Below are 15501 nucleotides of genomic sequence, written 5' to 3'. Positions count from 1 at the left end.
CCTCATGGAGTGGTTTCTTTTATTTTTAAATTGGCTACGTTGACTTATTGGGAGTGATTTTCAGTTAAATTAGGTGTTGTGAAATAAGGGTGCACCTAAAAAAAAAAAAAGAAAAAAAATCAATTACATCATGCACCATGCAAGCCCCATAAAATAAAGCTGTTCAAGAAAAATTCATCATTGTAAATGGACTGCTTGGGTCAAGGGGGTCAAAGCACTTGTCATTATTTATGAGTCTTTTTACTCAAACATGGGCACAGTTCCGGAAATGAGACAATTAATTTTTTTTTTTATACACCCATGAAAACCAAAGGAAATGTTTATTGTTTCATATTTTAATTGCTAGATTTTGTTCCCATGTGTGAAACAAACTTGATTACTTCCAAAAAAGTAATGATTAAAAGTAATAAAAGTGTTTAGAATGTCTAAAAGAAGCCCAAATGAAATTCAATTTCAGGCCAACAGTGAAATAAAAAAAAATACGTGCTCAAACTATAATAACTTTCCTTTCCAAAAACAAACAACGTATATACATGCTTTTTTAATACACTATTTCCCAATACGTTTTTTTTAACATATTGAAATTTTGGGTCAAGAGTCAAATAAAAAAAACATACAATCTCCTCAAACCTTAACAATCAGCACTATAGTTTCATAAGAACATATTCAAAACAATATATCTATTTTAAGTAACATGCTGTTATAATATATTCAAATGAAAATAGTCTATATTTCGGGACATCTGTGGAATAAACACTATAGTCATACTCTGCTCAAATATGAATAATTGGCATTTTGGCATCTTATGTATAGATCATTTCTAAAACATAGCATTTTTGAAATAACGGAAACAAATGTCAAAAATTAATTCGATACCTCAATTTATTATACTAATGTCATGCCTCTTGTCTTCACATTTAAGAGATTTCATGAGATGAATGGCGAAGTGATGAAAAATTCAAATTCGCGCCTCTCCTCTGCCTGCTCGCTCTCGCGTCCGCGCCTGCGCGGCTCCGCGAGTGACGTCACGTCTCGCTGCCCCAACATGGCGGACTTTGACACCATTTACGAGTTAGAAGACGACGACGAAGACGAGCGCGTCGTCATCGAGGAGCACTTGTCCAGATACTGCCCGGAACCGGTTGTAATGCGCGGAGCCGGACACATCACAGTGTAAGGTGTTTTTTGTTTTTGTTTTTTTTCGTCACGGTGTCGTGTTGTGGTCTCTTTTGCGTCTTGTGTAGCCGCTAGGTAGCTAACAAGTAGCTCAGTCGGTAAACATCAAATGTATCTCAGGCTGTTGTTACGACACAAAGCGAGCGTCTCTCGAGCACCTAGCGTCACTATGGCAACCGATAACTTGACGCTCGTGTACGGTTTGGTCTCGCCGCCTGAGGAGGACGTTCAAGACAATGCGTGACGTGACGTTGTCACGTAAACACCTTTCGCTTTGTTGCCACGTTGACGTCATTATAGTGAAACCTGTGGCATACGAGCGTGATTGTCGTCACAATTTACGTTTATGGCGTCATCTGTTACTACCCAAACCGTCATCGTCGTCGAAAACCATCAGAAGTATATAAACAAGTTGTTTTTTTCAGTATTAAATGCATTTTAAAAATATCCAATGGAGGGTCATTTGTGCCAACATTGAATAAATGTAAAGGCGTTTAAATGTCTTCTTAAATGGTTGACTTACAATTTCATTGTAACAGGTGCCATTTTGCACATCTCTCTCGGGACACTTCTACATTAGCCGGACCACTCACTGTTTTGTCACGCTGCACTATTTGCATACTGTTCCTGATTACTACTGCCCACTTAATGTGTCTTGAGAACTCTCTGCACCATTTGCACAATCTTCACTGTACCAGATCATTGCACTATTAGTCACTTTAAATTGCTCTAAATTGCTTCAGGACTCTGCTTCATTTGCACAATTGCCACTATATCAGCATCACCACACTAGCGATACACTTTCATTGCTCAATGACGCCACACATGTTTTTTTAAATTTCCTAAATGTATATTTTGTTATAGTGGCGCCAACTACCGGAGACAAATTCCTTGTGTGTCTTGTAACATACTTGGCAAATAAAGCTGATTCTGATGTTTGCTTAAAATGTGAATGAATTAAAATGGAAACTAATAGTTCATTCAGTAAATTGTGAAATTTTATATTTTAGGACTGACAATTATATTTTCAGGACCTTTTAATGATTGAAGGGCATTTGTCTTTATTTTATAGGAGTTTTTAAATTCTTCTGTTTATTTATGAGCCATTTTAATCAACAATTCAATAATTACACATAATAATGAACTTCTAACGGTTTTTATTCTCTGATACAGCAGACATATATAGTCCAAATACATTTTGTTGACAGATTTGTGTCCTTGACACGAAAGCGGTCAGAGCCACCAGTCTTCTGGATCAGTCAAAGCTGTTGTTTTCTCTTGTGGGCAAGTTTCCTCACTCTCATACAGAAGGGCACGGCTACTCCTACAAAGATTTTCTACTCTGGAAAGGACTTTAGCTTAACCAAACCCGAAGAAGTGAAAGACCAGCACTGAAAGATTCACATATAATTAATGTTGATGCTATCAATACAAAATGTAAATTGGACTGTCCATTGAGTCTATCAAATATACTTTTGAAACTTAATATTGGCCTGTTTATTGAGTCCCTTCTCACAAGCTATATAATTAAAGAATTGGGGCTAACACTTCAATGGATGATTTTCTTCTTAACTAATGGCATTTTTTTTTTTAAATTATTGACTAATATTTCCATGTGTTTTTGTGTGCGCAGGTTTGGGCTGAGCAACAGATTTGATACAGAGTTCCCATCCATTCTCACGGGAAAGGTACAAAATTGACGTTTGGACTTTATCCCACTTTCGGTTCACTGCCAATTTTACAATTAAGAGGCAGAGCGCTTCTTTTGTCTTCTCCTTTCAAATGTCCCCGCAAGCGGATTGGCCACGTCCGCGTGGGCCCCGTCAATGAGTAAGCCGCCGACAGGGGGGGCTCGTTCGGTCGCGGCGCGGGGTCCGGACTCCAGGTGACGAAATAATACGATTGCAAGAAGAAAAGGGGCCGCTTCCTGGGTCAGACGCCGGAGCACAAAAAGGCTGCAGGGCCGCGTGGGGCTGAGGGAAGTGCGGGGCAATAAACGGCACCTCCAGTATTGTGAGGCTGGCTGACATGTGATGGACGAGCTCACAATTATGATGATTGAAGGGTGCACATCAGGCCCTGCTGGGCTTTATTCCCAGCTCTTTGCTTGTGTGCAAAGAGACCTTTGCATCCTGTCATAAAAGATTACGACCCCGTTTTATGGCGTACAGATTCGGGGGGAGGAATGAGCATCCATTCAGGTTAGCGGTGGCCAACCCGCCTGCCGCAGCCACAGGCTGTGCTTCTGCTGCTTATCTCGTCCTTTGAGGCCTTCAACACTTGCTTGGAAGGCCAGGGACATCATTTCAAGATCGCATCTCTGCGGAAAACATCTAACGCTCCATTCCTGTCGAGATAATGCAAACTAGTACTCAGAGAAATCTTTTGCGCTCCCTGCTATTTTGCAGATTTTAAAGCGATCGTTTTTTGTGACTTTTACAGTATACAGGCAACTCTGAATTTAGAGTTGCACACATTATAGGACCACATTGTGCCACAATATGTCAGGCAGAACTGAGCTCTATTGTAAGTAGTGAAAAAAAAAAAAAAAAAAAAAAAAATGGAATGAGCTCTAAACTCCTCCCTAACAAAAATAATAATAATTTGATGACTAAAGTACATGTACTATTCTACTGCCCACACTGCTCTTCTCACACATAATGTCCAATTTGTGCTAGTTTAGTAGAGTTTTTTTTTTTTACGGCAAGTGATGTAGTTCAAAATGTCCCATTAATTTTTAGAGGTCGGTTTAGAGAACACTTTGGAGTACTTACGAGCTTAATGGTAGATATTTTTAACTGAAACTTGTCAGCTAATCGGCGGAGGAGCTCAAGTAGAAAATGAAAGTATTGATTGTAGCTGTAGACATAATTTTTGACCATTTATGATGAATATTTCACAATATATTGTTGTCAAGGTTATGAACGACAACTTCAGGTATTTATAGAAATAACTGCATAGCACCAAAACTTCACAGTTGCACACAATAACTTTAGTAGGTGCATGTTTCAGCCAAATCCATCCAGTAGTTCCTGAGAAATAGCATTACTAATGAAATCACATAATTCTATTCAAAACTCGTTATCAAGGCAACCAATGCTTACATTTTCAAAGTACATTAGGAGTTCATATATTCTGTCCACATTGAATGGGCTAGTATCATACAGTGGGGCAAAACAGTATTTAGTCAGCCACCAATTGTGTAAGTTCTCCCACTAAAAAAAGATGAGGCCGGTAATTTTCATCAGAGGTATACCTCAACTATGACAGACCAAATGAGGAAAAAAAGATCCAGAAAATCACTGTCTGATTTTTAAAGAATTTATTTGCAAATTATGGTGGAAAATAAGTATTTGGTTACCTACAAACAAGCAAGATTTCTGGCTCTCACAGCCATGTAACTTCTTTAAGAGGCTACTCTGTCCTACACTCATTACCTGTATTAATGGCACCTGTTTGAACTCGTTATTAGTATAAAAGACACCTGTCCACAACCTCAAACTGTCACACTCCAAATTGTAGACATGCACCAGGCTGGGAAGACTGAATCTTCAATAGGTAAGCAGCTTGGTGTGAAGAAATCAACTGTGGGAGCAATTATTAGAAAATGGTGACAGACAAGACCACTGATACTCTCCCTCGATCTGGGCCTCCACGCAAGATCTCACCCCGTGGGGTCAAAATGATCACAAGAACGGTGCGCAATAAACCCAGAACCACACGCGGGACCTAGTGAATGACCTGCAGAGAGCTGGGACCAAAATAACAAAGGCTACCATCGGAAACACACTACGCCACCAGGGACTCAAATCCTGTAGTGCCAGACGTGTCCCCCCTGCTTAAACCAGTACATGTCCAGGCCCGTCTGAGATTTGCTAGAGAGCATTTGGATGATCCAGAAGAGGACTGGGTTTATGTTATATGGTCACATGAAACCAAAATAGAAGAAAAAAAATAAAATAAAAAAAACTCAACTTGTCGTGTTTGGAGGAGAAAGCATGCTGAATTGAATCCAAGGAACACCATACCTACTGTGATGTATGGGGGTGGAATGCTTTGGGGCTGTATTTCTGCAAAGGGACCGACCTGGACGACTGATCCGTGTAAAGGAAAGAATGAATGGGGCTGTGTATCGTGAGATTTTGAGTGAAAACCTCCTTCCATCAGCAAGGGCATTGAAGATGAAACATGGCTGGGTCTTTCAGCATGACAATGATCCCAAACACACCGCCTGGGCAACGGAGGAGTAGCTTCGTAAGAAGCATTTCAAGGTCCTGGAGTGGCCGAGCCAGTCTCCAGATCTCAACCCCATAGAACATCTTTGGAGGGAGTTGAAAGTTTGTGTTGCCCAGCGACAACCCCAAAACATCACTGCTGTAGAGGAGATCTGCATGGAGGAATGGGCCAAAATACCAGCAACAGTGTTTGAAAACCTTGAAGACTTACAAAAAATGTTTGACCTCGGTCATTGCCAACAAAGGGTATATAACAAAGTATTGAGATTAACTTTTGTTATTGACCAAATACTTATTTCCCACCATAATTTGCTAATATATTCTTTAAAAATCAGAGAGATTTTCTGGATTTCTCCCCCCCCCCCTTCATTTTCTCTCTCATAGGTGAGGTATACCTATGGTGAAAATTACAGGCCTCGTCTTTTTTAAGTGGGAGAACTTGCACAATTGGTGGCTGACTAAATACGTTTTTGCCCCACTGTGTTCCTTTAGAAAAAAAAAACACAGACCATTGCTTGAAAAAAAAAAAAAAAAAAAAAAGACATTTTGACAAACCTTTTTGGGTCCATTTATGCTAATTAATTTAGTTATTTTGCAGGAGAGTGGTTTGAAGTTTTATGGCTGAAATAAAATCTGGTGGATTATTTATATCTTGGTGATGTACAAGTCAATGATTTTTTTTTCTGCATACTTGTTCAGAAATAGTTTTTTCCCCCCCACATTTTAGACATCCATCAAATTTATCAGTATTTCACAAGATATTCCTTTATACTTCTAGTATTTTACTAACATGCAGATACACTGGCACCCAAGCTAAAGCACTGCTTACATTCTGCATCTTCGATCAACATCTGAACCTGACCTTGGATGGGAGTTGGCGCAGTGTTACAAGAGTGCAAAATTCTTTTGCTCTTAGGATTCAGGTCATTTATTGTTTTTGATTTTTTTTTTTATGAAAGTCTTCTCAGAAAGTTATTGAAAACGTCTCCCAGTGTTCTTCCTGTATAGACTTGTCGTTGTCATGATTAAAACACACGTGCTGCGCTTCAGGTGGCGCCGGAAGAGTTCCGCACCAGCGTGAGTCGCGTCAACGCCTGCCTGAGGAAGAACGTGCCCGTCAATGTCAAGTGGCTGCTGTGCGGGTGTCTGTGCTGCTGCTGCACGGCCGGATGCAGCTTGTGGCCCGTCATATGCCTCAACAAGAGGGTGAGCCAAATACAAACGGTCACGAAATACATACAAATAATTACTCTATACTCTACTGTGGTACCTTGAGTGCCGCAACGGTTTTCTTTTCAGGCCATATGGCCTAGCTGCACTCATTGGTGTTCTCTTCTACCACAGACAAGAAGGTCCATTCACAAGCTGTTAGAATGGGAGAACAACAGATTGTACCACAAGGTAATCAACCTCCCTTGGTGTGTAACTGTCTCTCTTTGTTTGTCACTTTTTTCTGTTTTTCTGTCTATCGTTTTTTGTGTCCATCTCTTTTTCTTTTTGTCTCTCACCTTCCGTCTGTTTCTGTTTCACTCGGTGACTGGCTATGTTCACACTGATGATGATGCACAATTTAGATTTTTGTTAAATCTGATCTTTTTTTTGTAGTCATTCACATTAAAAAAAACACTTCTAATGTGAACAGAATGAGTCCAATCAGTGACACGCAGTCACAAACACGAGGCGCTGTTTACGGACGTAAATATGGCCCCGCATGTAGATCTCAGTTCTGACGCATTTCTGGCAATTTCAAGGATTTTGTGCAACCGGAGCAAACATCTAAAGCATCTTCTTTTTTCTCTGTCATGCTATGTCTGTCTGTTTCTTTGTCTCTGTTATTCTCTCTCTTTCTCTCCATTTCTCTGTCAGTCTCTCTAAAGTGTGTGTGTGTGTTTGTGTGTATGGATGGACATTAAAGACGCCCTTCAGCATGTCTGGCCACAGTTTAACGTCACATACGCCAGACAGTCCTGCTGCCTGTGCATGTGTTTTTGTGTGCGTTTGGTGCATCTATTGACCTGGTGTTTTCTGATCAGCTGGGCCTGCACTGGAAGCTGAGCAAAAGAAAATGTGAGAGCAGCAACATGATGGAATATGTAAGTAGTAGCGCAGAATCTAATAGTCATATCATGTTCACCAGGCATGTATTCATCTTTTACTTCCAATATGCTGGTATCTACATTTACTAGATAACATTTATATTTTTAAAAAGTAACTGATTTCAAGATATATACTACTTTGACATTTTTGTTTGCCGTGAGATTTTTCAAATGTAAAATAGGTGAATGTGTGTACTTGAATAATTACCAACTTTATACATGTCACAAACACAGGGAAATCTGATCCGATCGTTTTGCAAGCCTTATGCCGTTTATTGCCCTTTGCATTAAATCAACAAATTGCATAGATGTCAAACTTAAAATAATGTTATGATTAAAACACAAAAAAAAATACTTTAACACACACTAAGCAGCAATGCATACAAACAGACAATACGCACAGGCATTTAGTCTCTCTGCTCAATGGGAACAACTATTACTGGAGCTTAGTTAAGACCCTGCTCTGCCTCTTCTTGCTCTCAATTACACTGCATCTACACCCAATAGAGCTCAGTGCTGCCTAGTATGCTGTGGAACAAGTGGTACCGATTCAAACACCTATATACAGTAAGACCTGTGATGTCTTAAAAAGCTGCAATTTAGAAGGGGTTCACTGCACATTATTTTGTACTAAATAACACATTTTTGGACTAATTAAATCAAATTAGACAATTTCCTGCAGTATAACTGATGATCACACAGTACAGCAATTACAGTCATGTGCAGGGGCCATTGAATGAAATTCTTATATTATTATATATTAGTAATTTTTTTGTGTGTGTGTGCAGGTGATTCTTATAGAATTCTTACCCAAGTATCCAATACTGAGACCAGACTGAGGATGCAGCCTGCACCCCTTTTTCCTCTTCAGTGCCTTGCCGGAATGAAAAAAAATTGATCGACGACTCCCCAACCCCAGTGCAGCTGTACGTGGAACTCGTGCCACACTGTCACTTTGCTTTTGGGCGCATTTTGCACAGCCAACGAGACAAGACGCCCCCCTTGTTGCACTCCAGTTTATTTTTATTTTTGCAGGGGGTGGGGGTCAAGAACTCGTGAATTGAATTTATAGACCCGGAGGAAGACGTTACGGCCTTATATTAAAATGTTTTTTTGGTTGTAAAATGGAAGGTTAATTCATTGCTGCGCTGGCTTTTCTCTGTTCCACGTCTTGGCAAGTCTCCTTCCCTCTTTGTAAATACTGTTAACATCAAATGTCCATTGTTTACATATTAGCAGTTTAGTTGTTGTTGCCAATTAATTGCTGTACTATAGTTTTTCTAGTTCGTATGGACCTGTTTAACTTGTAAGCCATATACAGTATATGTAGTTCAAGAGAATCTTATATGCGTCACAGTGTTGAAGCTGTCGTGTTTGCCAACAAGGAAGATTGGAACCCTGTATTTGTGTCATCGTTTTTGTTGAGTTTACAGGTGTCAAACTCAAGGCTGAGGCCAGATAAAACTAAAGTCAATAGTTAGTTGGGTTTTTTTTCATGCTAAATGGATTTGCTCTTTTTATTTTAGCAGAAAATCTTTTCCAAACGTTATTTCACCTCAACTGTACATTGATTTCTGATTTAAAATTAAATCTGTTGTTAACAATTACATGCATGGGCAATTTTGTATCTGTAATAATATGGTTCAGTGATTTAAACATTTACAGTATATGGTTTTCACTTGGTTTGGGGAAAAGGGGGGGCGGTCCATATCCATGAGAATTTAAACTGGGGAATTTTGTATTCAGTATTCCAAATTAGAAACTTTCCATGGAAATTCACTGGGAATTGAGTGTAATATAATGGAACTGGATCAAGCATACACCTGTTTTTGTCATAAGCAGACGTCATGCAAATTAGATCGCTCTCTTTGCCCACATGTGAGGGCATTACATGACCTTAATTGCTAAATTCTACTCGAATGGTGGCATATCCAAGCCTGTTCACATCTCAAATTTTCACTCACAACACACACAATCAACCAAGTGAGTCATAACGGCATTCTGAAGGAAACCATAACTATGATGTGGCCCACGGTTAAAATGAGTTTGACACCCCTGATTTAATTTCATCCCAACGTGCTGTTATTTGGCCTCTGTTATTAAGATAGAAGAGCAGATGGTTCCTTTCTGTTTCTTTCTTCCAAAGCTGCATCCATTTGTACTAACTAGAGTGCCTTTCCCATAGCTGAACCACAGAACCCTGCAGGCTGAAATTTTGTCCTGTTACCATTTCTTCTTTTGTTTGTCCACATTAACAAAATTCTCTCTCTCTCCCTCTCTCCCACACAACCAAATAAAAACTAAGTTGGAATTTTCATCTGTCAATTCTCCCTGCTCCACAAAACTTTACTGCTGGCGCACCTCGTCCAAATCTTATTAGGCAAGGCGCGGTGGGGGAATCGTTAACTTTAACAAGACGGCCTGTAATTACTTGGACACGAGTATAAAAGTCAAAGTAGTAGTAGTAGCAGCGTAACTGGTCGCCGGACTGCAGAGTCCCTTTTATGGTCCTTTGATTGTTTTTACGTCGTCTGGCCTGCAGCACAACCCCTGACAACATCAATAAGATAAGACAGTGAAACATTTACTGCCATATAAACCCATAACTAAATTTACAGGTAATGAACAATTAAATTCTGGAACACCTTCTGCTCATTTGGGACTGAACAACGTGAGCATTGAGGCCTTTAGCCTTTCTGTCCACTAGGGGTCAGGTTGTACAATATATTGGACACTTCTTATGCTGTATACATGCATACAACCTGCTTTGGACTGGTTGATCACAAGATATGGTAAGCTTGTTTGGACATTTTTTCAATATCATTGAAATTCAGCTTAGTTCAAATACTAGTCCACTTTCTCCTCCCTAGTTGGTCTACTAGTGTGCTGAAACATCTTACGAGTGAGGACAAAGAGTGTACTAGTACAAGGACCTAAAGCTGGATTTCAAGCACATCGGATAAATGCTTAAACATCTTTACTCGAGTCTGCTTATTCCTCGTGCCTACTAGTACGCAATTAAACCTCTGTAGTATATTACGGTGCACTCGTAACACTACGAGGCATGTGTAATGCACTAGTAGCCTCCAGGTAAAGGATATCGACCTTAAGGTACATGTCCTAGTATGCTCTTTGTTCTCCCTAGTAGTAAAACCTGTCTCTATTCGACAACTGCATGCTACTCGTACTATGGGTGACAAGATTCTACTAGTTTACATCCATTGCTTCACTAGTAGTACAGTACTAGCATTGTACAGTTCTAAACTTTTGTAGTTTTTGCCTCACTATTAACATGTATGTAGTTGTCCTACAAGTGACAAAGAGTGTACTAGTACATAATTCCACTTGGAACTTATTAGGTAGACTTGTGCTCTTGCCACACATCACAGCTCAGCTTCTGGCCTATATAAACAGCCTCTTCAGACGGAGCCAAAGTAATAACAAATGACATTAGTCTTTGCGTAGCATAATAATTCACACCGTTCAAACTGAGACTGCATCCTTAACTTCCTAAAATGAGAAATTGTTGCACTTTCCTGAATAGATTGAAGCTGTTATATATCTCATATTTGTTACCGTTTTACTTGTCTGCATCTGTCATTTCCTAAAAAAAAAAAAAAATATTTATTTTGGACTTTTCCTAAAAGAGAAAAGACGAAGGTGTTGATGTTTCATTTTAAACACAAGCAATTTGTTTTCCATTCAGTTCCTTTACCTTACCCAATGTGAACCGAACTATTACCTTTTAACCAAAGTACTGTACATACCAAATCGTGATTGTTTGGAGTTCCATTACACCCCTGCTGATTATACATTTAGGTGGTTCCACTGTTATAACTAACAGTAACAAGTTTGACCCCACCAAGTCAATAAAGATCCACCATTCACTGTGTTGCTTTTTTATTTTATCCAAAGAGATGACACTAAAGAGTGGACCAATGCACGTCTAATTCACAGCCACTCTGACCTGAAAATTACAAGTCAACATAAGAAATAATGAAGGAGTGGGAGGTGGGTGGTTCAGGGGGCATTTTAATATAGCGGACATTCAGGGCAAATTAAACATGTAAGGGAGCCACTTATCAATATGAGTGGTCACATACAGGTGCATCTCAGCAATTTAGAACATGGTAGAAAAGTTCATTTATTGGAGTTGTTCATTAAGTGACACTGATATACACTATTATAAAAAAATCATTAAAGATGGAAAATCATTTTCAGAAGGCCAATTCCCACCTTATGTTTGTATTAAAAATCCTTTTATATAAAACTTAGTATTTTACAACGCTATAATCTTGAAAAATTTCACTCTTATGATCTGCATAAGGTGAATTTCACTTTTTGAATTGAACAACTCAAATAAATGTCATTTTACACTTTATTGAGATGCACCTGTAAATGTGAATAAATACAAGGGACTGGACACATACAGTGTCAAAGGAGAACAACACAATTGTCACAGCATAAAGATACGAATGTGTATGTTGTTGAATGGGGCGCTGCAGTGTAGAACTTTTCAAGTCAAGACCCCCAGAGTGGGTCCAGCATCCCCTCCCAGTCTAAAAGAAGCATTCACTGTGATGGCTTTGAAAAAGTGCAGTAAAAGTGGACAAAGGACACTTTGGTCTTTACAGTCAGGAGTCGTTCGGACTTGGTCACGATCAGCCAACGTGAATCCTTCATCGCGACAATCTTTGTGTGTGTGTGTGTGTGTGTGTGTCCAATCAGTCGGTGGACATTGTCACTGATTGTCATCACGTTTTGATGCTGGTCAAATTCCAAATATACAAATAGGGTCCCCCCCCAAAAAATGTACTCACTCTCTGGGTGATTTTGAATCTTTTTTTTTTTTTTTTTTTTAAATAATGGAAACTGTACAAAGAAAATTTGTCAAAGTGCTACAGGAAGAATGAAAATGCCACAAAAGTGACAGTGAACAGAAAATGCTGAATTCCCTGCATATTCCCCAGACCTCATGTCAATAAATATTTATTAATGGGCATATCTCAGAGATAAGGTTTATGTTGCAACATCAGCAACAGTAGTTGACTTGAAGAAAAGTGTCTCCTAATTTCAAATTAAATGTTGCATAATGTTATTGAATCTGCTGGTCCACGTTACCAGCGGTGTTTAGAAAATGGTGAAAAACCAGTTTGAATATTTGCAAACACGCAGCAACAAGTAGATTAGACTTTGGGGATAACACAAACACTTTCTTTTATGCCATGAAATTACACTACTCTCTAAAACTAAGGGATATTGGTTTATATTTTAAGTGAAATTTCAGGACAAACCTTAAATGCAGTATAACCATTACAGATAAACTTAATTTCACACTCTCTCTTTAGGTTTCACCATAACTTTTTATATTACATTTTATTTGTTTATTTAATATGGACATCGGAAAAACATCGGGAAAAAAACAGATGCATTGCTTTAAGAGTTCCAGCCCAACTGCTAATTCTCAAGAGTTGTCAACATATGAATGCACATCCAACTGTTCTGTTTCAGAACTTTTTGCACAACTTACTGTTCGACAGCAACAGCTGACTGACAAAATTCGCAATAGGTGTTTGAGCCATGAATGGACCAGTACAATTCCAAGAAAGTCTACTTCTTTACCTTTCTGTGACTCTTCCAGTCGGCGCTCTCACTGTTGCGACTTGCTGATGACGCCATAAACTCTGTGGCCTCTTGCCTTTGAGAACATCCAGTCTGACGCATCTTACTAGCTTTGAGTGTCATCAGCAGATTGCAACACAGAGACTGGTAGAGGCACACAAAGCCACAGAGGTGGACAGACAATCTTGTGTGAATTTTGCCTTTCAGCTCCTTGATGTCAAAGAGCAAGTTGTCCAAAATGTACTGAAACACTGAACAGTTGGACATGTGCATTCTAACGTTTAGTTAGAGAGGACCAAATTAAGTTCAACAGTAAAGGTAATTTGAGATTCATCCTGAAATTTCACCTAAAAGCCCAATATCCCTAACTTGTGAGGAGTGTACCCTAAATTTAATCTTATTTTCTTGATCTTAACACAGACTTAGACACGTAAAACAAACTATGAGTAATGTTCAATTAAAGAGTTGAGTGCATTTACACACACCCAGTATTTATGCAAGCGCCGGCCTTTTAAGAAAGCACACTGGCACGTGGTGGGAAAGTTACCTGCTGCGTGTGCAGGATGCTTCCTATCTATTGAGTGTCATGACAGCGTGTGCGTGGCTACACCAGACTCCCGGGCCAGCACACCACCGTGAGCGTCACTTTATTCTTCTGTAGTTTGAGCATGGGGATGAGCGACGAGTTGTTCATTCCCACTGTCGTGGCTCCGTTCACCGCCACGATCTCGTCACCGCACCTGGCAGACAAACATGGGTCACACAAAAGACAAATGACTACAGCAGGGATGCCCAAACGTTTTCCACTTCGCCTTGTGTTTATGAAACAAGTTAAAACCAATTCAATATGCTGAAGGTCAGCCATTTTCAAAGTTTGGTACAAGTACCACTAGTGGGACGTGGACTCCCTGGTATGCAAAGAATCAAATTAGTTAATCAAATTAAATAACATGTACAACATTTAAAACATGAAATGCAATCAAACGTTTTTATTACAAAAGAAAATCCAGTAATTTTTTTAAGTCATGTTCACTTGTATTTAACTTTTAAGTACAATACTGTTGCATTTAATCTTCAACTTCAAAAAATACAATTTCTATTGAAGTTTTAAGTGCAATACATTTCTAATTGAATAATTTAAGTATCTTTGTATATTTTCCTATATTTAGGCATAGTGTTAATGTTCAAACTGTGCATAAAGTTACAGCAACTTAGGCTACACTGAGGCCTACTATTTCAGTGTATTTTAATGGTGGTCATGATAATGGTATAAATATGTTTTTGAGGTGGTACTTGGTGTTAAAAGTGTAAAAACAACCACTGCTGTAGGTCAACATATGCTAAGCAGGTAAACACTTTAAAAGAAAAAAACAACAACAACAAAAAGTCTAAATCTCAGCCTGGTGTGACTGGTAATAGAGCAAAAAGTTATTCAGTAACATATTTTTCTTTTTATGAAAAAAGTTATTTTTTAAACATTTAAATTTATTTACAATTTTAAATGGGGGAAAAAAATATTTAAAATAAAAGGCTTGATAGCTTGTTCCATTTTTATTTTAAAAAATAGTGTCAATCTTCAGACATTTTGACTTAGTCTAGTACGACGCGGCCTTGTTTAATTTTTTATAAAACTATGCGGCTTCAGACTTAAAATTTGTTCTTCTAGCAGGTTGGTTTGTTCCATGAATTGTTTGCCATCTAGTTGTAAGTTTCTATACAGTACACCAGGCAGTGGAATCCTTGCATCTTCAAAATGACTACTTTTCAAGGAACTTAAAAAAACACCATCTTGCTTGAGTTCATGTTGGTATTATACCTTATATCGTTATCATATACCAACACAACACAATCCCCAAATCATGTTCAGTTACTAATTTAATACGCTTTAAAAAAAATAATAATTTGTTTTGTTTTTTTTAAATCACCAATCATGCTGTCATTGATTGAAACAGGACACATCAAAGTCTGCGCTCGCGCCAACACCCACACTGGACAAAAAGCCTTAAATACTTCACAAAAGCAAACCATTTTGGTTATATCATCTTCCCAAACTCTTTCTCAAAGGTCTTAGAGCCATGTGTGATGGAATAAATAAATCGATTAGCTGACTAAGCAATGTTACAGGCAGAAATGAATATGCATGCACTAACCTTCGTGGCTAACTAGTTCTTTCTGCACCTAAGCATTACAGGCCTACTAAAACGTATTTAACCTATTGTCGCTCATTATTGTCTAAAAAAACATCCAGACTTTCAATCTTGAGGCGACATAATGCCGCAGGGCTCCCGCAGAGTGAGGGAAGAGGCAGAGTTTCACAACACTTCTCAGACGGTTGAGTGTTCAAGAGTTAATAGATTGATTCTTTAGCAATT

General features: G+C 38.8%; 2 protein-coding genes across 3 annotated transcripts in view; one reads left to right on the top strand and one right to left on the bottom strand.

Moving 5' to 3' along the window:
- The first annotated feature begins 1030 nt into the window (after positions 1–1030).
- chic1 (cysteine-rich hydrophobic domain 1) lies at positions 1031–9824 on the top strand. Its single transcript, XM_061686617.1, has 6 exons — positions 1031–1173; positions 2810–2864; positions 6462–6617; positions 6756–6812; positions 7445–7504; positions 8296–9824. The coding sequence occupies exons 1-6, from the start codon at positions 1046–1048 to the stop codon at positions 8344–8346; spliced, it is 507 nt and encodes a 168-aa protein (XP_061542601.1). The 5' UTR covers positions 1031–1045; the 3' UTR covers positions 8347–9824.
- A 1566-nt stretch (positions 9825–11390) lies between these two features.
- Positions 11391–15501, bottom strand: part of lnx2b (ligand of numb-protein X 2b) — a 31803-nt gene continuing 27692 nt past the window's right edge. For both annotated transcript variants that reach the window (XM_061686611.1, XM_061686612.1), the window contains exon 10: positions 11391–13869. In XM_061686611.1, coding sequence (XP_061542595.1) covers positions 13734–13869 — 136 coding nt within the window. In that variant the 3' untranslated portion in view covers positions 11391–13733. The remainder of the gene's footprint in view (positions 13870–15501) is intronic.

Source organism: Phycodurus eques, chromosome 9, assembly GCF_024500275.1.
Source record: "Phycodurus eques isolate BA_2022a chromosome 9, UOR_Pequ_1.1, whole genome shotgun sequence".
Classification (NCBI taxonomy): Eukaryota; Metazoa; Chordata; class Actinopteri; order Syngnathiformes; family Syngnathidae; genus Phycodurus; species Phycodurus eques.
Note: the sequence above shows the minus strand (reverse complement) of the source record. Positions and strands in the feature narration are given on the sequence as shown.

Excerpts from the sequence above, each read along its gene's own strand:
- chic1 (XM_061686617.1), top strand. The coding sequence starts at position 1,046 with ATGGCGGACTTTGACACCATTTACGAGTTAGAAGACGACGACGAAGAC. Across the intron at positions 1,174-2,809 it reads GGAGCCGGACACATCACAGT|GTTTGGGCTGAGCAACAGAT; the intron begins GTAAGGTGTTTT and ends TTGTGTGCGCAG. Across the intron at positions 7,505-8,295 it reads GCAGCAACATGATGGAATAT|GTGATTCTTATAGAATTCTT; the intron begins GTAAGTAGTAGC and ends GTGTGTGTGCAG.